At 50.9% G+C, this 23,495-nt stretch overlaps 1 protein-coding gene across 5 annotated transcripts in view; it reads left to right on the plus strand.

Annotated features, from left to right (window-relative positions):
• Positions 1-5,661, plus strand: part of LOC112827621 (tyrosine-protein phosphatase non-receptor type substrate 1-like) — a 41,422-nt gene extending 35,761 nt beyond the window's left edge. For 2 of the 5 annotated variants that reach the window (XM_025876258.2, XM_025876257.2), the window contains exons 8-9: positions 275-326; positions 2,592-5,074. In XM_025876258.2, the coding sequence (XP_025732043.2) occupies positions 275-326; positions 2,592-2,846 (307 nt within the window). In that variant the 3' untranslated portion in view covers positions 2,847-5,074. Of the gene's footprint in view, positions 1-274; positions 327-1,923; positions 2,092-2,591; positions 5,075-5,486 lie in introns of those variants that run through there. The other 3 variants (XR_003209284.2, XM_025876260.2, XM_025876259.2) reach the window with 3 other exon arrangements.
• Positions 5,662-23,495: the final 17,834 nt, after the last annotated feature.

Below are 23,495 nucleotides of genomic sequence, written 5' to 3' on the forward strand. Positions count from 1 at the left end.
CATACCTTCCCCAGCACCCAGTATTTTCACTTTTAAAGATCCTTGCTGAAAACTTAGGTTAGGAAAAAAAAAAAAAACAAACAAAGAGTGCACTGCTTAAAATTCCTTCTCATTGAGATTGACCCTTTGATCCAAACATTTGATAAACAGTCGTGTTTCTGTTGTGACTTGCTCCACCCGTATAGGAAATGGAACGAAATGTTATTCTTACCAATTTGCATGAGCACTGGAGCTAGTGAGGATGTTTTTGTCTGTGCGTCTCTTTCCTTTTTAGGTTGCATGAGCCCGAGAAGAACACCAGAGAAATAACCCAGGTACAGTCTTCGGTGAGATGCCCTTCCTGGGAATCCTGGTTGTGTGATTTCCTTGCCTCAAGCAGAGTTGCAGATCTTGCTCCAAATTAAGACTCCTGCCCCAGAGCGGGGGAGGGGGCATGGGATGGGGAGAGTGGGGGAGCCTGGCATTATTGATGTCCTCTTCGTCCTCCGCGCACTCTCTCCCTCTGCCCCAGCCAGGAGAGTGTCACAGTCTCCTTGACCCAGCACACCCACTGTACAACTCCAGGGGGCACTGTCCACAGTTCGCTCACTCGTTGCCTCGTGCAAGGGCATACTCCCTTTCTAGCGCCTTCTCTTCAACACTGCCGATGCAGTTGGGCAGGCAACGTGGCTGGCCTGATTCCGAGAAACCCAGCCCTGCTTCTCTCCCTGGCTGATGCTGTCAGACCTTGGAGGCAGAGGGCTGCCTCTTGTAATGAGACAGGCCCTGCCCGGGAACCCGAGAGCTGTCCTTGACATTTCCCGGGCTGTTGTCATCGTTTTAGACACACTCTGTTGCAGAGAGTCGGGGCTGGTAAAAGGCACAGCGTTCGTAGGCCTAAACACCGCGGCCTACTCTCCTGACCCGGTCAGCCCCCAGTGGCCCTGGGCTCGAGCTCGAGGGGTAATTCGAAAACAAGGCCTTGTCCCCCAGTCATTTTACCTCTGGATTTCTTTCTGGGACTTTCAGGGGTCATTGAACTGGTCATTGAAACCTGCCCAGAATTTACAGCCAGCCAAGACTTCCTGAGCACCTACTGTGTGCCAGGCCCTGGGTGGTGAGCAAGACAGTCACAACCCAGCCATTGTGGACTCGCAGCCTTGTGTTTAGAATCCCCAGGGCCAGGTGCAAGCCTCTGCCAGGGAGGGAATTTAATGCTGTTGCTGTAGTTTTCCCAGAGGGAAGTGAGGGAGTGTGCAGGGTTCGAGACTGAGGGGCTGTGTGGTGAGACCACCGCTAGAGTCCAACAGACTTTGGATCCTTTCCAGCTGTGTGACTTTGACCCAAGTACTTAACCTCTCTGGGTCTCAGTTTCTTCACTTGTAAAATGGGGTAAGTAATTCCAACAACAGGCTGAGTTGGGCCTAGAGAAGGTGCTCCGTGTGATGGCATGGAGCCTCCAAGCCCTCGGGAGCCAAGCTCTGTGGGGATCACTGTGCACCAACCAGGAGGAGTGGTTGCTGTCGCCCCCCCCCACCCCGCTTTTATGGTCTAGGTGCAGGGCACAGAGGGAGCAGAGTTTGTAATTCGTGATGAGTAATTTTAAGGCGGTCATTGTGCGTGATATGTTGAGCATGTGGGAGACCTTTAGGTTGGCTAGATGGCGGATAATGGCTAACATTTTATCGAACATATATGTTCACTCAATATGTGCCCGGCTCTGTTCTGAGAGCTTTACCTGGGTGATCATATCTGATCCTCACAGGGACCCTGGAAATAGACACTATTATATTCCTGCTCTATAGATGGGGAAACCGAGACCCAGAGAGGTTAAGTGAATTGCCCAAAGTCCCTTAGGTAGAGAGAGCCCAACCGAGTCTCACTGCATCTGCTCCCTGGGGACTCATTCTCACACGCTCCTCTCTTCTGTCTCCCGGACCCCAGCCTCACCCTGAATGAGGCTGAAATGCTATCCATCCATTCATCCATCCATCCATCCATCCATCCATCCATCCATCCATCCATCCATTCAACACTGATCGGGCTTCTTCAATGCTGGCCTTGGTTCCTGCATTCTAACAAATACCTAGTGAATATGTATTGAAGAAACCAGTAAGTGAATGACTATCTCCACCCACTATGGGTCGGCATCTACTTGGACCCCCAGACAGAGTCAGTCCTGGGTCGTGGAGAAGCATGGGTTGAGGAAGCACAGCGTGGGAGCCCTGGAGCCGGCCAAGGGCAGGGTCTTAGGATGAAGCGGTGCTTGAGCTGGAATGTACGGGGTGAATTGGGTTTCATGACGAGGAGAAGGGGGTCGGACACCAGGCACAGGGAAGAACGCTGAAAAGGCAGGATAGAGCTTCGGGAGGAGGGACACTGAGGCAGCTCCGTGAAGTGACCAGGCTGGCTGAGTTCAGGAAGCTTCCTCAGGCTATGTGGGGATTGGAAGGGTAAGGCTGGAGGCAGGTAACCTGGGCCAGAGACGAGCGGGTCGTGACTTAGGGCTCAACCAGTGGGGCCCAAGGACAGACAGAAGCATCCAGCCTTGGTGCCAGTGGGTGGATGAGTGGCTGGGGGCTCCAGAGTGAACGTCTCTCCACCACGTTTAGATCCAGGACAACAATGACATCACCTATGCAGACTTGAACCTGCCCAAGGGGGAGAAGTCTGCGCCTCGGGCCGCCGAGCCCAACAACCACAGAGAGTATGCCAGCATTCAGACCGGCCCACCGCCCGCATCCGAGGACAACCTCACCTACGCGGACCTGGACATGGTCCACCTCAGCCGGGCCCCCAAGCAGCCGGCCCCCAAGCCCGAGCCATCCTACTCGGAGTATGCCAGCGTTCAGGTCCAGAGGAAGTGAATGGGACCGTGGTCGTCTCTAGGGTCTGTCCTTACGAGCCTTCCTGTCCCACGCGGGACAGCCGTGATGGGGACAGCCAGCCCAGTTCCCAGAGGGCCGGGATGGCGCAGGCCCAGGGACTCCAGGGTGAGGCTGGCTCTCGTTTCCCCAACCCACTTGGCTCTCCAGCATTTCCAGGGCAGCCACCGTCCCCCCACATCGCCACACATGGAGGCCGATGGTGCCAGACCACCCGGGGGACTGACCTGGGAACTGGCCAGAGTTGCTGGGGGTCCAAGAACCCTCATGCCTGTCTCCATCGACATGTGGGTCTTGGTCATGGTCTTGGAGACCCTGACTGTCCCCTTAATGCTCTGCAGCCTGATCTTCCAGGGTGAGGAGGGAGACAACCCCATCTCCTTTCACCACCACCGAGCTGGGGCTTGGGGAAAATGTTCCCTTTAGATTGAACTGCCCCATCCATGGAGAAGCTGGGGAAAAAACAAACAAACAAAAAAACCTCTGGGACACGCATCCCAAGACTTGGTGAGATTGCTGCCGACGGTCCCAGCCTCCCCATCCCCGGACTGATGAGGCCCAAGCCCTTGGGGAGGGGAGGATCCTCCAAGGAACTCCCGCACAACCACCACCACCGCCACCATCGAGGACTGAGTAACAAAACCCTTCTGGTGGCCCGCTGGGACTCCTTGAGGACCCATCCTCCCAACCGCGACGCTCCACGTGGCCCCTCCTCTCCTTTCTAGACCTGAGCTTGCTTCCTCCAGCTAGCACTAACTCAGCAACATCTCGCTGTGGACGCCTGTAAATTATTGAGAAATGTGAAATGTGCAATCTTGAAACTGAGGTGTTAGAAAATTTGATCTGTGGTGTTTTGTTCTGTTTTTTCTTAAAACGACAGCAACGTTATTTTGGCTCTTTGTCGTGTGTTGAAGTCCCTGGTTGGGTCTTGTGCGGTCTAAGGTTTACCAGTTGGTGGTCCTGGAGGGATCCTCTTACAGCAGAAACGGAGTTCCTTCACGTCCCAGACCCTGAGGATGGGGAGGAAGGTTGCCGTGTGGCTGCTCCATGGAGACGCTTAGCCTTAGTCTCTCTCCCAGACGAAAGTGGTCATGCCCTCAGCCGAGCCACGTGGCTGGTACTGCTGCCATCCGCGCCCCCAGCGTGCGTGCGAAGCCCAAACCTGCCCCTTCACAGTGCAGTCTTGTGGAGACCTGCGGCCTCAGTCTTCTCATCCAGAAAGAGGAGAGAGGAAAGATGCCCCCCCCCGCCTTAGCGACTGCCCCACTTCCAGCTCTCTGAGCTGAGCCCTGCAAGAGGAATCTTCTATTTCTGCTCTCAAACCCTTCTGGGATCAAACTGGAATAAATCCAAGACAGCCAGGAGGTTGGGCAGATGCTGTGACCTATTACCCCTGGCCCTCCCCCACCACCCTTCTGATGGGGAGTGGGGGCCTGGCTGGGCCCAGGGCCAGCATGTGTAGCAAGCCCTGTTTATTTAGCCTCCATGTATAACCGACCGACTCTTCGAGCTGAGGGGTTCCTCCGAATGCCTCTTCGGTCCAGCCATTTGATCCCCCAGGGATTCCAGGCCATCCGAACGAGAAGCTGAGCCATCTTGCCTATCAGCAGGTCCTACACGTGGAACACTGAGCTCAGCTCAGACCCAGTTCTCTGGGGACAGTGATTTGGCATTTTACATGGTGGCATCCAGGAAGCAGCTGAGCCAACAGGCCATGTGGGCAGCTTTGGCCCGATGAGCCAGAGTTTCTCTGTGGCATGTGGGAGCACAGTGGCCCAGCCACCTGGCTCGGGCCGTTTCCAAATTCCAAAAGGTTGGCTTGTAAACCTTAGTCTCCCTCGCTTCTGCCCAGAGAAGGCACATGTGTCAAGCGGGCACACGTATGCACATACACACAGAATTTTAAGAGAATGTTTTCTTGGTGCCATTTTAATTTTACTTTATTTTGAATTTTGGAAGGGGAGTAAGGGAACGAGGCCAAGGAAGTTGTGCAGCTTTAGCTCGGCCTGGCAGCCTGGAGATTCCCATACCTTGTGTATCGAAGCCCAGGAAAGGGAAGAGGTTGAAACAACACTGCGGAAGGAGCGTGGTTTCGGGAGTTTATTTTAAGACTGCTAGGAAGGAAACAGGCCCCATTTTGTATATAGTTGCAACTTAAACTTTTTGGCTTGCAAAATATTTTTGTAATAAAGATTTCTGGGTAACAACGACCACTCTGGATGTTGAGTGTCTTTATCTCTGCGCGCATGACCCCCTGTCCCCAAGAGCCTGGGAGAGGGTGCTGTGTGGCCCCAGAGCTTGGAGACCACAGGGCTTGGGTTTTCTAGACACAAAGACTTTGTTTCCCCTGGCTCAGAGCGGTGGAAGGTTGTGCCCCAGACACCTGCGTAAACCAAATTCCAACAGACAATCACGTTTGAATCCCGGCTCTGCCACTTTGCAGAGTTCACACAGCTCACCTCCTCCTGGAGACTCAGACTCATCATGTCATCGACACAATGGGGACAGTCGTACCCCCAGCCAGGGTTCCTGTGCAGATCGAAGGAGGCCAGGGGGTGCCGAGCCCCATGCTTGGTGCGTGGCAGGCCTTCACTAAGTGTTGGTCCTTCCTCCCTGCCCTAGATGTTGCACAGCTGGGACTGATGGCCCCTCCCCACCTATGGGATCTTGGACAAGTGGGTCACCCTCTGGGAACCTCACTTCCCCCTCGACTGGCTGCGGAAATCCGGTGCTCGGTCTAGAATATCCTCGCCAGATGGTTCATGTCAAGTGCTCGCATATAAAAGGTGCTCAATGAATGTTCGCTTCCTTACATCTCCTCCATTGGAATATTAATAATAGTAATGACAATTAGATAATGAGGGTCATATGATATTAACAGCAAGTGGTGCTTACTGTGTGTCAGCACTTGACCTTGATGAGCTCCTACAATCCTCACAACTGAGGTAGGAAATATTGCCGACCTCATGAATAGGTAAGGCACAAGGAAGAGGTAGAATCTATGTAGGGTCACACAGCTGACGAGTGCTGTCACTGAGTCTCAGGCTCCAGCTGTCCGACCTCAGTGCGCAGCTTCTGACCCCCGAGTCAACAGTTGAGACCTCGCGTATGGGCACTGACCGGGCCCTATGGGAAGTAATGCGCCGGCGCCTCACAGTCCTTACCTCATTTAATCCCCCCAACCACTGGACGAGGCGGGAACTCTTGTCATCCCTATTTTATGGATGAATAAACTGAAGCCCAGAGAAGGCAAGTCTATTCCCCAGTGTTCCATGGCAGAGCGAGGCTTTGAACCCAGAGAGTCTGGCTCTTCCTCATCACATCCTACCGCCTCGTTCGCTTATAGCAGCCAGATAGCAGTGGCTGTGCCCATTTGGCAGGGAAGGAAGGTGGAGGCGCAGGAGACGCAGGTCACCTGGCAGAGCTCACGCAATGAACCCATGGTCGAGTTGGGACTCGCACTTGGGTCCACAAGCCCACGTTGGGATCATCCCCGAGCCCTTGGCCTGATCCCGTGTTCAGGGATCTAAGGCACCTAAGGCAAAGGAGCCTCCCGCGAGGCTCAGGGCAGTCACCTGCCTCGCAGGCCGGGCCAGAGAACTGTGACAGAGAGCTCAGCTTCCCTCGGGGCCCAACCTGGGAAATCTGTGTGCTGCTTGAGGGGTGTTCAAGGCAAGCATCCAGGCTGAATGGGCCGGGAAGTGCCTTGCGTTTTCTGGGAAGGTCGGGGGATGACGGACGGACGGACGGCGGGTCCTGGCAAGGAGACTTGGGGGATGTATTTCCTGCAGCACCTGGGCCCGCCTTCTCCTCGGCCCAGATCTCCAGGGCTGCGGGTTGGCAGACAAAATGAAAGTTGATAGAGCCAAGTGACCCTCTACCTGCCCGCCAGGAAATCAGTCAAGCAGTTGGCATTTATCGGGTACCTCCTCTGGTTCTGCGTTGTGCAAAGGAGAACCACAGAACCCCACCGCACCCCCCACCCCCCCATATGAGGACCCAGAGGTCATTTGCAGTGCCCCACCGGCCCTTTTTACATGATCATCAGGAAAATCTCTGCCTTCTCCACAAGATTCTAACGCCCAACTGTGAAAAACCCTGCGTGTTCTAGCAAATTCCCACCAGCCAAAATTTGACCGAGGTTTGTTTATTTAAGTTTTACATAAGTACTTTTTACGTATCAGATAGTCTCCTAAACTCTGTACAAATATTAACTTATTTAAAATCAATTCAATTCACTCCATCCTCTTAACAAACCTAGAAGGTAGGTAGTATGATTATGCTCTGTTTAATCAAGACATGGAATCACAGAGAGATTGCGTGTCTTGTTCAGGGCCACCGTCCAGGAAGTGGTGTGTCACTGTGGGTGTGGGTGGGCACTGGACGGACATGGGGGTGGGGTTGCTGGAGACACAGCAGGGGGCACAGACAGTGGGAGCCATGAAATGCCATGTGGTCTCAACCACCAAAACATCAGAGGATGAGGGCGGCCCCAGTCGCCTGCCTGGTCACCGGTCACCCAACATATCCTCGAACTTCCTTGGGGCTCAGCCTGGCACCATCAACATCTCTACTGCCCGCCCCCGCCCTTAACCATGGCACTGTGTTTGCAGGGGTCTGGGTTTGTTTTATGCACACAGGATTTTGAAATGGAAAATACTTTCCAAAAAGACATGTGCCCCAGATGTTTGAAAACAGGCAAAACCTTGGTGACAGATCGGGGGATGGAGGCTGTCCTTGTAGGGAGGCAGCGATAGGGAGGAGTCTGAGGGGCCCTCCTAGGCGACAGGATGTTCTGTATCTCCATCTGAGTGGGGTTACCTGGGGGCTTGCGGTTGTAAAACTCCATCCAGTGCACATTTAACATGTCTGCATTTTCCCATGTATAAGTTACACCTCAAAAAAGACAGGTTGTCCCCCTGGGGCTTCAACCCCCACCCTCAACATAGGATGCCTGCCCCAACCTAACAGTCCTGGAGCCCAGCCCCAGGTGAGGGCTCTGGGAATACTGTTGAGCAACTCGGAGAGATGGCCTCCCCATGACCAAAAGAGAACATGATAGAGTGAAACAAAAAGTACAACATGGGGAAGGCCAAGGCTACAGGACAAGCCATTTATCTGGCATCATCTGTCCACTGAGGCTGCCTTACCAACTCGCCCCACATCCACACCTCTCCTCCCGCCACCCAGCCACGCAGGCTGCTGCCCGGTCTTCACCCTGTGGCCTTGGGCAAGTGGCTTCACGTCTGAGCCTCAGTTTGTGCTCCTGGGAAATGCGATGGACTCTTCATCTTCAGGCTCTAGGGAGGGTTCCATAGAGAATAAACTTAAGACCCTTTGCAACAGCGTGTGTGGGACAGACAGCCGTCCACACACTCCCCATTCATGCTCACACACAGACATGCTCACACGTTCACAACCCCACACCTGCAGGCATTCACACACACACACACACACACTCTCATATTCAGACCCATGCAATTCACACCTACACACACCACTGCATTTACACACACGCATCCACACTCATACATTCACACTCATAAACTCACACGCATCCATACACAATCACACTCACCCCCCTACACACTCACTCACACACACACATTCACACCCATACACCAAGGCCAGGTTCTTAGAGGAGCTCAACGGTGGTGGATCTCCCTTTCTGGCTGAAGCAATATTCCCAGCTCCCTCCTCCCTCATTAGCCTGGGGTGGCTCCCTCTTACCAACTTTGGGGAATCCCACACCCAGCCTGGCCTTGAGGCTCCTCTTCCTTACCCCCCACCTGACCTCTTTAAGGACACTTCCTTTTCCTCCCACGCCTGGACTGGACTGGACTCTCTGGCCAGCCTAGTCTGGCCAGGTACCAGGTGGAGCTACTTTTGACTGCCCTGGCCCCACGGTGAGTCACCCTCCCTCCTGCCTGGCCCCCAACCAGACCACGAGCTCCCCAACACCAGAACGTCACTTCCTGCCTTTGGGACCCAGCCCCTGGGAGAAGGGGGACTGAAGCCCACCATGTGCCAGACGGGGTCCTGGGCACTTGAATTCTTTATTCCTCTGAAGCTGGGCACTGTGTTGTCCATTTCACAGATAAGAAAACTAAGGTTCAGGGAGACGAAGAGACAAGATCACTCATTCAGCCAGTCATTATTTCTCCAGCTCCTGTTGTGTGCCTGGCCCTGCAAACCTCTGGGGAAAACACGCTGAGTAAAGCTAGGCACACCCTTATGAGGTCATGGGGTGCGAGGGAGCCAGAGCATGTGGACGAGGGGATGTCCATGTGTAATTCTCAGGAAGTTACAAAACGGGATAGATACAAATACAGAATGGCAAAGCCAAACTCAGCCACACTCCTTGTAGAACTAACCAGGCCTCCAGTGGGCCTTCTTAAACAATGCCCCAGGAGGCATTGAAAGGAAGTTCCACCTTCTTTGCCTTTATTTCCAAGTATCGGATACTTTTTCTTATTACGAGAAAGTACACAGGCCTCACTTAGAGTGCACAGGCCAATCGAGGCCTTCTGAAGAGGAAACCCTGAGCTGAGGCCTAAAGAATGAGTAAGAATGAGCCAGATAAAGAGGGTGAGGTGAAGCCAGCGCTTCGCAGAAGCGATCCTTCCAGCCCCTGCCAAGCTCTGCCGCCTCGTCTTGCATCACTCCCCCCATCACTCCTTGCACTGGCGACACAATTCCTGGAATGAACCACAGGGCCTTTGCCCTGGCTACTCCCTCTGCTTGGAACACCTGCTGGGGACTCCTTCCTGCTTCTCCTCCAGTGCAAAGACTGGGCTGAGTTCCCCTGTTAAACACCACCATAACAACCCTATCCAGAACCTCTCTTGGTACCCCTGGTGACTCTTTGTAGCTTGATACTGACCTTGTGGTTCCTTGATTAACATCCCCCTCCTCCACTGCCCTGGGAGCTGCCTCAGGGCATGGAGGGTGTTGGCTTTGCTCACCAGTAACACTCCTGCGCCTAGCGCATGGGATGCATCCAATAAATATTTTTGGGATGGATGTGAGGAGGGAGAGAAGGATGGGAGGGAGGGAGGACGACTGGGTGGATGGAGGATGGGTGTGTGGGTGGGAAGGAAGGAAAGAAGGAAGCGGGGAGGGAGGAAAGGTGAGTAAGGAGAGCATGTGGAAAAGCCCAGAAGCTGGAGACTGCAGGGCCTCTTAGGAGAACAGAAAGTGCCCCAGCTGGTAGGTCTGGAACTAGGATTCAAACCCCAAGCCATCTGACTTTCCCCACTGAGTCACTCTGCCTTTCATCATGATCCTAGGTTCAGAGCAATCACTTTTTTAAAAAATGGATGTGTGCCCCCCAACAGGCAGAGGGGCCAGTGACCCTTGTCTGAGACTTTGATGCCTCCTCTGGGGAGACTGGGGCCATACTTAGAAAACATGATGAGAGATCCCAAAGATCTTCCTCTACCCTGAGATGGCACAACCCCGCGGCGGCCGGCCCAGCTTCCAAGCTGGTGGGGCTCAGCCGCCTGCCCGGCACACACGTCCTCCTGGCCCCGCATCAAGGAAAAGCAGCCAAGCCCTCACGGGGGAAGGTGCCGTTCCCAGCCACCCGGGCCATCTGCCCCCACGGGCCACTCTGGGCAGGGTCCGCTGGTGTGGCTGCCGGTCGCGGTCGCATGGCTCTGGGCCACAGACCTGTCTCCAGAAGGAGGAGGGGTGAGGGCTTAACGGCGAACGGGCTGGGGCCCCACAGAGGCTGTCGCCTCCATCCCGCCCCAGCTCCCGGGTGCCAGCAAATGGGCCCCGCGCACGTGCGATGAACGCATTACCGCCAAGATCATGTGCGGAAGGCAGAGCCGCTGTGGCGGTCGGGCCCGGACCTGCCATTACCCCAGGACCTTTCGCTGGAAAATTTTTCTTGGGGCAATTAAATCTTCAGCTGTCTCCTCGCAGGGAGTGCCTGCTTGCATTTTAATTATCCTTAAAAGAGAGAAGTAGGGGAAAGGACACAAGGCAAAGAATTAAAAAATAACAAATCTGCTTTATAAACACAGCCATCATCTCGCCGCTGTGCATCTATTCAGAGGGCTGCTCCTCAAAGCCCTTGACCCTTTGCGCTCCCGGCTCCCTGGGGCGGTGGAGGGGGCCCCTCCTGGGGGGACAGACGGGGGGGGGGGGGGGGGGGGGGGGGGCGTGGGAGAGAGCACTGCTCGGGTGTGGCTGCGGGTCTTCCCTGCGGGGCCGCAGCGCAGCTCAGGGTCCTGCTGGGTCCTCACCACCCGCCCTGAAGTGGAAGTTACTGCCCTAGTTTTCCAGATGAGAAAATAATCGGTAATAGGATGAGCTACAGCAATAAAAAGGAACAAAGTACTCATGCATGCAACAACACGGATGGGTCTCCAAAAACGTTATGCTGGGCGCCTGGTGGCTCAGTCATTAAGCGTCTGCCTTCTGCTCAGGTCATGATCCCAGAGTCAGGTTCCCTGCTCAGCGGGGAGTCGGCTTCTCCCTCTCCCTCTCCCTCTGTGCGTGCTCTCTCTCTCTCTCTCCCTCTCTCCCTCTCTCTTGCTCTCTCTCTCTCTCAAACAAATAAATAAAATCTTAAAAAAACAAAACAAAACGTTATGCTGAGCAGAAGGAGCCAGACCCTAAAGGGTGCACACTGTGTGATCTCATTGATATCAAGTTCTAGAACCAGCAAAACTGATCTACCATGCCAGAGAGAGAGAAATGGGGGCTGGGGAAGAGGAGGGGTTTGGCCGAAGGGGCAGAGGGCACTTCTGGGGAGATGCAAATGTCCTTTAGGTTGATTGAGGTGGTGCTTACGTGGGTGCATGTAGCCATCAATACTCATCGAACAGTACACCTAAAACGAGTGCATTTTATTATTTGTTATATCTCAATAAAGTAGATTCAATAATAATAAAACAATGTCAGTTAATGTTTATCTAGACTTCCTCCGTGCCAGTCCTTATAGTCAGCGCTTCCCATGTGCAAAGCTACTGGGCCCCCACGCCAAACTGCGACACAGGCATTGTGAGGGCCCCCGTTTCCCAAATGAAGAAACTGAGGCACAAGGAAAGTTACGGAATTTTCCCAAGGTGATGAGGCTAGAAAGAGGCAGAGCATGGGTTCAAATCCAGACAGGCTGACGACAGGGCCTTATAGTTTTGAAAGCAAAGTTCAAAGTCACCCAACTAATTAGTCCTAGAGGCAGGATTCAATCCCAGGGCCTTTCCAACATGGCACAGCTGTCGGAAGCGGAAAACTCATTCATTCAAGAAAGATTTACCCAGCGTCTAACTGTAGGTTATAGTGTGGACACATGGGGAGCAAGAGAAAAGTCCCAGGCCCTTGGGGCGTCTGTGGGGGGAGGGCATCACCAGATAATCACAAAAGAGTTGCAGTCAGCGAGGTGCGCTCGGAAGGGGAGGTTACAGGGCACCCAAACGAACAGGGAGTGAGCCCAAGACCACAACCTCTTGTCTCCTCTCGTATTTGTGTGACAACGGTACTGCTCGGGCTTGCACCACATTCCTGAGCCACCCGCTCCTCACTTGGGTTCCCTTCCAAGCTGTGTATTCTGCTGATGCGGAACAAGTTCTAAGGTCTTGTCTTTCAAGAGATGTGGAAAGGCCCTTTGAAATCTCCGCCTGCTCTGAGCACCTTGGGCCTGCAGCTCAGCTATTTTAGGAATGGCCCCTGCGCATTCCCCTGGCCCGGCAGCCCGGGGTCACATTCCAGCCTGCTGGGAATAGAACGTGGGGCAGGGGCGACAGCTGGGAGCGCCCGGGCCCCAAAGGGAAGACCTTTGCCTTGAGCCAAGCACCCAAGTCCCTGGGAGACCCACGTTGCCTTGCCTCCAGGAAATCGAACATGGCTTTCAGCCCGTTCCCTGAACATTTACAACTTTGCTGGTAGCTACCATGTGTTGAGGGCCTGGGCTGGGCACTTTGGTTACGTGATACGACTTACTCCTCTCAGGAGCCCTAGACCACCACCCAGGGTTCCCAGGTGAGCACAGAGAAGGGAGGTGACTTGCCGGAGATCACACGGTGCTGGCGCCTGGGCCCCTCTCCTGCCGTCCAGCACCTCCCGAATCTCACCTTGGCCCCTCTCCTCCTGTCGAGATCATCACTCTACTCCACTGAGTGTATATGTTTTTGGAAGTCAGACGCTCTGGATTCATTTTCTGGGCCCCCCCCACACACACACTTTCCATCCAGCTGTGTGACCTTGGGCAACTTTCTCCACCCCTCTGTGTCAGGGTCCTCCTCTGTAGAAAGGCCCCTAAAACTCTCCCTACAACAGAGGATTGTCATGAAGCTCAAATGAGACGGGAAATGTAAACATGGTTACAGCCAGGCCCAGATGATTGCGAGTCCTCCACACCCGGTAGTTCTTCCTATTATTGACATAAATGGGCTCCTACCCAATGACTTTATGTATCTGTGGCACCTTTCCAAGTAACACACAGAGACCGACCTCACGCTTTTAAACAGCTTCATAGTATTCTTATTTAGTTGTTCATCCATGTGTTTATTTGCCGAACAATGGCAGCTTCTAGACGCCAGGCCAGGACACGCAACACATAAAGCGGCTCTCGGTTCTAGTGGGGGAGACAATCCACAAGTACACAAACAAATACTCGAGATCAATTCACCTTGTGCGGAGGGCTTGGAAGAAAATAAGAGGGGGCAGAGAGATGGAGAGGTACTGATAGGAAGGAAAAACTATTGGATACAGGGCTCTGATTCCCTGAGGACATGACGGGGCACGTTCCTACTGCCACCCGCCGAAAGAGAAGGGGGAGGCAGAGGAGGAACCTGGGCTCGGAGACTCCAGGCAGAAGGAACAGCAAGGGCAAAGGCCTTGCGGCTGGACTGAGCATCGTGTGGTTTGACTGGAGGCAGAGAATGAGCATCTTTGAAATGGTGGTGGAGGGGCAGGCTGGGGCCACGGTGAGGAGCTGGGGGCTTATCTTGAGATACTGAAATAAGAAGCCGCTAGACCATGGGAGCAGTCTGCTCTAACACGGCTTTTTGCAAACTGCCCTGGTTGCTGGGCAGGAACGGATCACAGGAGTGGTCATGGAACAAGGAGGACTCTCACGAAGTCCCCATTGACGGAGGTCTGGGCTCCTGCTATTTTTTTCCCCTACTTGCAAACAATTTTGCAGTAAACATCACAGCACAGCACTTCCTAGAATTGGGATGGTCGGCTTTAACACGCCAACAGTTTTTATCCTGGTGTCCAGATTGCCACACCGCAATGCGTGGCACCTCCCACCCCACGTGCAGGCGTTCCAGCTGCCGCCCCCAACCGGCTCCACCTGCTTTGCTCCAGGCTACACACTCCCCCCAGCCTTTCCAGCCCTGGCACAAACCCAGTCCTGAATGCATTTGTAGTTCTTGAGGCAATCTGGAAGTATACGGCGTGGAGAAGAAAATCTCAGAATCAGGCTAAGTGGCTAAAAAGACTGCCCAGGGGACGCCTTTTCTAGTAGGAGTCAGAGACAGGCCTCCAACACTCCCAGAATGGCCAATTCGCCCCTATTCTTTCAACCACGGAGCAGTTGCTTTTTTTTTTTTTTTTTTTTCCTCCTTCTGTTCAGCCGTGAAAATCAGGCACGGCACAGAGATGACATTGAAAACAGGCCCTGGGTTTTTATACATGACGGAGGGACTAGTTGGAAAACCCTCCTCTCGACCACTCTCTGAGCACCAGGTCTGGAGAGAGCAGCTGTCCCCTGAGCCCTCTGCCTCCCCCCTCGGGGGCCCCCGTCTGTATCCCCCGGCTGCGGCCACCACCTGCCCGCGGGTCTCCCGGCTTCCATTCCAGGCCTGCTCCGCTGCCGATTTCCTTTCCATAAGTGGCCTTTTAAAAGAAAGCATTCCCTATTCATCAGCAGTGTGGAAGCACAATTTTACTATTTTTCTCACCATTTCGGGCTTGTTTCTGTTGTTTATTTTCGGGAAGGGGAAGGAGTGCTGAGATCTCAGTCACTCACAACCGGTGTGCATGATTTTAATCTTGGCCTTGGGAGATGCTTTTGAAGATGTTATCTTTCCAAGACTGACCTGGTGAGTTACTTGAGAGAAGATATTGCAACAGACTGTTCTTAATATTTTATCTTTTAAGACAAGGGACTTTTGTGGTTTGTTCTTTTTTTTTTTTTTCCCATAGCAAAATAGCTGGATGGCAAAGTCTTTGACACAGAGAGGAATTATTATTCATTACCTGCTTAAGAGATGTCAGCGGCCAGATGGGACGCATTGTCTCATTTTGTCTTCTCAGCAACTCTGTAAGGGAGGTGTGAGTTTTGTACACATTTTACAGGTGAGAAACTGAGCCATCGAGGAGCTGACTTACTCAAGAGCCAGTCAAGGGCGGAACTGGGAAGCACATGGGGTGCTCCCAGGGCCCTCCCTTTGTGATCACGGTTTTCACCAGCCACGGGGCCTTGAACTGTGTCAGCCTAGCTGACTTGGAACTGCGTGCCCCAGAATTCCTTTCCCGTATGGTTTGGGGTGATAGTGGTCCCGTGCCACATTTTGCTCCAGGTTTCGAAGACATGGGTGAGGAAGCCACCATCGTTTTAGGCTCTGGAGGTCGGTGCAGGGCTCACGCGTGTTGTCGCTGACTTGCTTGTTCATCTAGTTGGCAGGGGGTGGGGGTGAGGGGTTGAGAGGTGCGGGGTAAGGGATGGGAGGCTCAGCGCTCAGATTGCCAGGACCCCGCAGCTCCCACCCAGATCTTCAGCTCCTCCAAGTCCTGGGCCAGGGGCTCCGGCCCTCCCCTGTGACAGATCTGTAGACACAGCTGGTGCACTGTGGGTGTGGAGGTGACAACTCCCACATGGTGTGAGGTCACAGCCCTGTGATGAATTCCTCCCTCCAGATCACTCATAAAGGCTCTGCTTCTCCAGTGGGACCCTGACTGATCCACAGGACGAGTTCTGATTTTATTTGGAAAGTGGCCCGCTCCCCTCCGCCTAGATTCGACAGGTTTAGCAAATAAAAATACAGAACAGCCAATTAAATTTGAATTTCAGACACACAAAAATGAAGACTTTTTTAGTGTGAGTGTATCTCAGGCAATATTTGGGGGCATACTTACACTAAAAATGATTTGTTGTTTGAGATTCAAATGTCACTGGGCGTGGGCAGCCTGTATTTTATCTGGACACCCTCTCTCCATCCCCCCAATAGATGCCCTTCCAGGGAGACCCCCATAATGGAGCCTCTTCCAATTTGACAGACAGGACAAGAACATTTGAGTAAGCACTCGGTCAGCATGTGAGAGGATGTAGGACAGGCTGCATTTGGTCCTAACAGGGTCTCAGTTTCTCCCTCAGGCTACATTGTGAAGCTATGAAGTCCCCAGGGAACCCCGACTCCACATGTTGATCATCATCACCTTCAGGACAACGTCCTGGTTCCTTACTGAGGCATCCGAGGGCCCAGCCTGCCACCAGACCTCACCTGGTGCCCAGCTCACACAACCACCTTGAAAGACTTGATATTTCCCCAAAGACAATCTTCTCACCCCTAGGGCTTTACCTTGACTCTTCATGCCTTGAATGCCTGTCTCTCCCTTGAATGCTATTTAAACTCCTATTCACCCTTTACACCGCTAATGCCACTTCCTCCCAGAAGTCTTCCCTGACCACTGCAGGCAGAGAGACACCAGCTTTCACCTCTCTGTCCCTTTGGGCTTCTTTCAAGCTTACATTACCATGGAATCACAGCTTATGCATGTTTAATATCCTCTTAAGAGAAAAGAAAGATGAATAATTAAAACACCAGTGGCCCAAGGGGCACGGGTATGTTCTGACCGGATGTGAGATACAGGTGAGAATCTGTTCTCTGGGGCTCAGTCCCCTGGGGTCGCTCATCCTAGAACTACCTGGCCTAAGTTCAGATTCCACCCCTACTATTTACTACCTGTATAACCTGAAACAAGCTGCTACCTCTCTGTGCCTCAGTCTCCCTATCTGTACAGTGGGTGTAAGAACACCAGCTTCATAAGGTTGGGAGGGTTTACAACACATCAGGTGCTCACAGTGGTGCCTAACGCCCACTAACATCATACCAGGCCCATGAGCTCAGGGGCGGAAGAGCAGCCTGGTCCAGCCCTGCAGAAAAACCTGGCCGTGCCAGACTCACCAGGAGACATCCCCAACCCGGTGTCTCCGAAGGCTACATCAAGTGCAATTTTTATTCTACTTGATTTTTGCTTTCCAAGCTGACTCTATCAAATAGCACCTTCCGAGGAATATAACCAGCAGACAGTTCTGAGCTAAAACCTCCATCCTGCCAGTTCTAGTGGTGTGAACTTGGGCAAATCATTTCAGCCCTGCTCATTTCCACAGCCAAGTGGAGATGGTGTCCCCACCTTGCAGGGCTGGGAGGAGTTACCTACCACCTGCGCTAATACATTTGCAACCTGGCGGCTTCTAGTATTTTACTCTTCATGCAGCTGGTATCACACCGTGTCGCATTTTCAGTTCACGTGGGTTCCCCCGACAACCGGGGGGAGGATGGGCATTAGCTGCAATTAGTCTGGGCTGCCAAGGCCAATTCTGTTCTTGGAATCAAGGAGGCATCCATATATGTGGAAGGAGGGAAGGAAGGAAGGAAGGAAAGAAGGAAGGAAGGAAGGAAGGAAGGAAGGAAGGAAGGAAGGAAGGAAGGAAGGAAGGAGGAAGGGAGGGATGGAGGGAAGGAAGGAAGGAAGAGGAAAGGGAGGGAGGGAGGGAGGGAGGATCGACCACTTTCTCCCCAGGCTTGTCTGACAACAATATGATAATCAGAGGAATGGATCAACAGCCCCTGTTCATTCTCATATCTCTTTTCTGGAATCACAACCTAGGTTTGTAGCTGTCTAATTTATTATTATATGGTGCAGTGTGGGGTAATTATATGCTGTGGTATAATTTGTTATAACTTGGACTGAGGCCTATAACCGTATAATTTATTATTATACAGTACAGTGTTGAATAATACGAAGAGTATATAATTTATTTCAGGCTTACGAGCCTAACCTGTAATCCAAATGCAGCACGCAGTCTATGTGGATGAGTTCATGTTTCCACAGAAGCCTCAACTTAGGGATTTCTTCGTTGCCAAGTTCTTTCCTTGGGCTTCTCGGAACTCCTAGCCAAGACTTGCAGAGTTCCTGATACTGTGTGAGTGAAGCTAGAATCTCAGGCAGCCCCAGCGCATGCTGAGTGGGGCTTAGGTGTCACCCTGCCCAGCCGGGCAGCAGGTGCAGAACCATGATCAAAACCCAGTTCCCTGAATCCCCAGCAGGACCTCCTGGATGGCAGCATCTCCATGCATTTATTCGATAGCTACTTTTGTTCTGTTCTCAGCCCTGGGGATACATCGCCTTGAACCAGAAAAGGTTTCCGCTCGCACAGCTTGCATTCTGACGGCTGAGCGCTCGTTTCTCTCCGGTCCCTGTTTCTCCAAGTATGGTTCCTGGGCCTGCATCATCTGGGGGCCAGTTAGAAACACAGACTCTCAACCACCTTGATCTCCTGAATCAGAGTAACATTTTAACAGAACCCCTGGCGATTCATACACACTTGAGAAGCTCGGCTTGAGCTTCTACACAAATCAGGAAAACTGTTTCCTTCTGTACATGCCCCTGCCCTCCAAATATATACCCACTCACCGAGCTTTAAACAGCAAAGTTCCTTCTCTCCCTGGGGCTTTTTTTCTAAAGAACATCTTTTTTTTTTTTTTTTTTTTTTTTTGGGTCAAAAATTTTTCTTTTTTAAATTTTTTAAAAGTCACCAAAAAAAAAAAAACACTCACAAAGGAGAAAATCGAAATTACCCAGGATCCCACTACCCAGAGATAACACTGTTCATATTTTAATGGCTAATTCATCAGACATTTCTCATACATGCATAGACATATTTTTTAACGAAACTTCAAGAACAGGTGGAACGGGGCGCCTGGGTGGCTCTGTTGGTTAAGCATCTGCCTTCGGCTCAGGTCATGATCCCAGGGTCCTGGGATCGAGCCCCACACCGGGCTCCCTGCTCAGTGGGGAGCCTGCTTCTCCCTCTACCTGCCACCCCACTTGTGCTCTCTCTCGCTAGCTCTCTCTCTCAAAAAAAAAAAAAATCTTAAAAAGGGAAAGAGCAAATGGAACAATATAGAGCAATGGTTCTCCAAATTCAGCATGCATCTGCCTAGAAAGCTTGCTCGAACACACATCGCTGGACCCCCTGCCCGCTTGCCAGAGCTTCTGGTCAGAAGGCCCTGAGTGGGCCTGGGGCTTCGCATTTCTAACAGGTTCCGGGTGACTCAGAGCTGCTGGTCCAGAGACCACGTTTTCGGATCTGCTGGCAGGGCTGTTAAGGTCTTGGCCTCTGGGGTTTAGCATTAGGGGCTGGAGTCCTGGCTCTACCCCCGACTACCTGCCCGCAGGGAAGTCATTGGGCTTGGCGCTCTGGCTTCTGCATCCGCAAGGACGCCAGCTGCCTCATAACATTATGGGAAGGACTAAATGAGTTAATTACATAAGTGAAGCACACAGGAAATATTAATTATGATTAATGTGACTATAACTTTATAATTGAGTTTCCTCAACTCAACCATTGTTCATAAACATGTTTCGAGTCAATATTTTTCCACATATTTGTTTTGAAAGGCAGCAGAGTTGTCTTTCAAATTGATGCATTTTTCAAGTCCCTGTGTTTTGACTAATATAATATCAACAGGGCTGCAATGAGCATTTTCATGGATAAATCATGGTGCACCTGTCGATTATCTCCTTTGGCTAGAATGTTCTAGATGTGAAATTGCTGAGTCAAATAGTAGGAACATACTTAAGGTTTTTGATAAGCTTTGCTAAATGGCCTTCCAGAAAAATAATACTGATTTATAATGCCATCAGCAGCATCTGAGTGCATCTTTTTCCTTCTATTTTTTTATACCCGTGTTGGGTTTTTTTAATTATGCTAATAGTTTATTTGTTAGTTTGAATTCTTTTGATGACTACTGAAGTTGAATATCCTCTTCCAATACCCTAGGACTTATATTAAAAAAAAAAAACAAAAAGTCCCTCAGGGGCGCCTGGGTGGTTCCATTGGTTAAGTGTCTGCCTTCGGCTCAGGTCATGATCTCAGGGTCCTGGGCTCGAGCCCAGTGTCGGGCTCTGTGTTCAGTGGGGAGTCTGCTTCTCCCTCTGTCTCTGCAACCCCACCCCTGCTCGTGCTCTTTCTCTCTCTCTCTCTCTCTCAAATAAATAAATAAAAAATCTTTTTAAAAAATCCCTCAAAAGTTGTGTTTAAATGAAGTCAACCAGGGGCACCTGGGTGGCTCAGTCTTTAAGCGTCTGCTTTCGGCTCAGGTCATGATCCCAGGGTCCTGGGATCGAGCCCCACAATGGGCTCGCTGCTCAGCGGGAAGCCTGCTTCTCCCTCTCCTTCACTTGTGTTCCCTCTCTCGCTGTGTCTCCTCTGTCAAATAAATAAATAAAATCTTTAAAAAAAAATGAAGTCAACCAGGCCTTTTGCCCTCTAATGAACCAACTATCTTGGCATGGCTCCTCAGCCTCAGCCCTGTGGCACCTCTCACGGGTAACAGCTGCCTGATTAAATCCCACCTGTGCTGCTGGTAACATTCCTCCCACTTAATATACAGGTGTGGACTCAAGAAGGCATGAAACATGAATAGGGCAAACAGAGGGAGAGAAGGCCTTTGTTCAGCAAAAATTCCCTCATCATCTCCCACAGGTCAGGCCCTCCGCAAAACACGGAGGGGTGGGAACACGAAGACCAGGAAGTCTCAACATTTGGGGGTGAGGTGGGTGGAAAGGAAAACACAGTAAATACACACCAAACAATGTGTAATGAGGGTGCAGATGAGGACCGAAAGGTAGGAATTTCTTAGTAAGAAATGGCATGACTTTGAAGTCAGAGCGGACCTGGGTTCAAACCCTGTGTCTTCTGTCTCCTAACATCAGGCAGGTTGCCTGATTTCTCTGAGTCTTAATTTCTGCACCTGTAAAATGTGAAGACTATTTGGGGGCTTAAATTAGTTAAAATAAATAAAGAATACCTATATTTATAGAATACAGGTAGGCCATGAATCTCAAAATGGTGACCCAAGGGCCAAATATGGCCTAGAGAAGGTCTTGTTTGGTCTATCCAGTGTTTTTGAGAAAAAACCTTAGAGAGGAATTAGGATGGCTTGGGCCAATAGTCGTCCATCCTAGCTGACCAACAGAAACATCTGGAAATGTGTAGGCTCCTTGAGAAGGTATCTGGGCTTGTCCACTGACCTTGCTTCTGGCTAAGTAACACGGAATAACATGGACTGAGTTTATCCTCAAACAAAAAGCTGTGCAAAATATACAAAACAACAGTTTTCAAGACACTGGGCATCAGACAACAAGGGAGTGATCCCTGAGAGATAAAAAACGAAAGAGGGGAGCCCGACAATTGCCCCCCAGCTTACTATCTAGAGAGAGTTTTCAAGCCACAGTGCAGGAGGGGGAACCTCGGCGGAGCCCAGTGGTCTTCCTGAGGTGAGGAGATGCAACTGGGAGGCCAAAGCAGCCAGGGTTCACAGGGTAGAGTCACTCAGGAGAGAGAAAGATAGAAAGGGAGGGAGGAAGGAGGAAGGAGGAAGGAAGGAAGGAGGAGAGAGGGAGGGGGAAAGGGGAGTGAGAGAAAGAAAGGAAAGAGGGATTGATCTTGAGAGAGAGAAAGAGAGAGCATGCAAAAGTTCTGGAGATCTGCAGAGAACCCCTGGAGTCTTCTTCTGAGTACTGATGAGCACATCCATATTAGCCAGAGTTTTCCAGAGAAACAGAACCAGTAGGATAGATATACCCAATAGATAAAAGCCCAAGAGAACCAGGAGTGCCAAGGCTGTGAGTGTGAAGCAGGAGAGCGAGGTTCTTGTCTCACGGAGTGGAAGAATGCATCTCGTGGACAGGGAGGGAGCAAAGCAGTAGAGTTTTATTAAGCAAGAATACAGTGAAAGCTCTCCGGAGTGAGAGGGGTCCCAACTGGGTTGCCTATGAGGACTTTTCATCTCTGACCTTGTATTAGGACTTTACCAGGAAGCTTGCCGGTGGTTCTGTCAGTGGTCTGGGACTAGACCTTGTGTGAGAGTCTTTGTTTCTTGGGACATCTGTGATTTATAGGTATGGGTTGCTTGGTTTGGTTCATCTTTAGAGCTAACCTCTCCTTTGAGGCCTGATCATTTTTTGCGGTTATTTGTTATTTTCTGTGGTCACAATGTAATTATTAGAAAAATATTTTTAACCCTAGTAGTTGGGACAGGGTGGTCTGGTTTTTCTTCCTCATCTTTCTTTTTGTTCTTAGTGTCTGCACACCTAAAATACCCTCAGAGCCTGGCCAGGGGCCTCCTATCTCTCCCTGCTTAAAGTCCCATCCTTTCCCTATTCAAGTCCCAATCCAAGTCCAAAAGCCCAGGAGCCAGGGGCATGGATATCTGGTGTCTGAGGGCAAGAGCAGAGAGGTGGGCCAAATCAAGCAGAGAGAATTCATCCTTCTTCCATCTTTTTGTTCTAGTCAGGCCCTCGAGGGATTGGATGAGGCCCACCCACATTGGTGAGGGCCTTCTTCCTTACTCAGTCTACCAGTTCAAATACTAATCTCTTCCAAAAAAATGATCTCACAGACACACTCAAAAATAATGTCTTACCAGCTCTCTGGGCATTCCTTAGTCCGGTAAAGCTGACACATAAAATTAATCATCACAGCATGCATGGAACCTGAGGTCATGGCCATCATAAACCTACCCCTTGTCAACTTGGTGCACATATATATTTCCTCAAGCCATACTTAATCTCCAAATAAAAGCAATAAAAAGTCATAATTCCATCTAACATAACAAAATTACCCTGTGTACAACCAAAAATGCACCAATCCCTTCCCCAAAAGAAGAGACAAAGTTCTTGAATGATGTTTACTCTCCTGACAGCCCATAACTGAAATTCAGTAGTTCTCCTTATCTGCAGATCATTCCAAGACCACCAGTGGATGCCTGAGAACGTGGATAGTACTGAACCCTATGTATACTATGCTTTTTCTTATCCATATATAGCAATGATAAAGTTTAGTTTATAATTAGGCACAGAACTAGATAAACAGCAATAACTAATAATAAAATGGAATAATTATAACAATATCCTGTAATAAAAGCTATGTAGATGTAGTCTCTCTCTCTCAAAATATCTTACTCTACCGTACTCACCCTTTTTCTCCTTGTGACGATGTAAGATGCTAAAAAGCCCAGGTGACGAGTTGAAGTTAGATGAATAACTTTGGCTTGGTGACGAAGCATTAGGTTACTCTGGATCTTCCAATAATGTCAGAAGGAGGATCATCTGCTTCCAGACCAGGGTTGACTGCGGGTAACTGAAATTACTGAAAGCAAAACCGTGGATAAGGGAGGATTACTGGACTGTGATGTAAAGTTAATGACACTGAAATACTGATATAAAGTCAAGACATCTTATGTTTACATGATAAGGCAATAAGAGAACGAAGAACACAAAGATATTTACTTAATAAATATGTATACACACAAATGTATTTGTAATTAAAAAAGGAGGAAATACTCAAGACAATCATAGTCCTTATTTCTGTACCTGGATCTA

Source organism: Callorhinus ursinus, unplaced genomic scaffold (assembly GCF_003265705.2).
Source record: "Callorhinus ursinus isolate GAN/ISIS: 27379988/994484 unplaced genomic scaffold, GSC_fseal_2.0 scaffold29, whole genome shotgun sequence".
Lineage (NCBI taxonomy): Eukaryota > Metazoa > Chordata > Mammalia > Carnivora > Otariidae > Callorhinus > Callorhinus ursinus.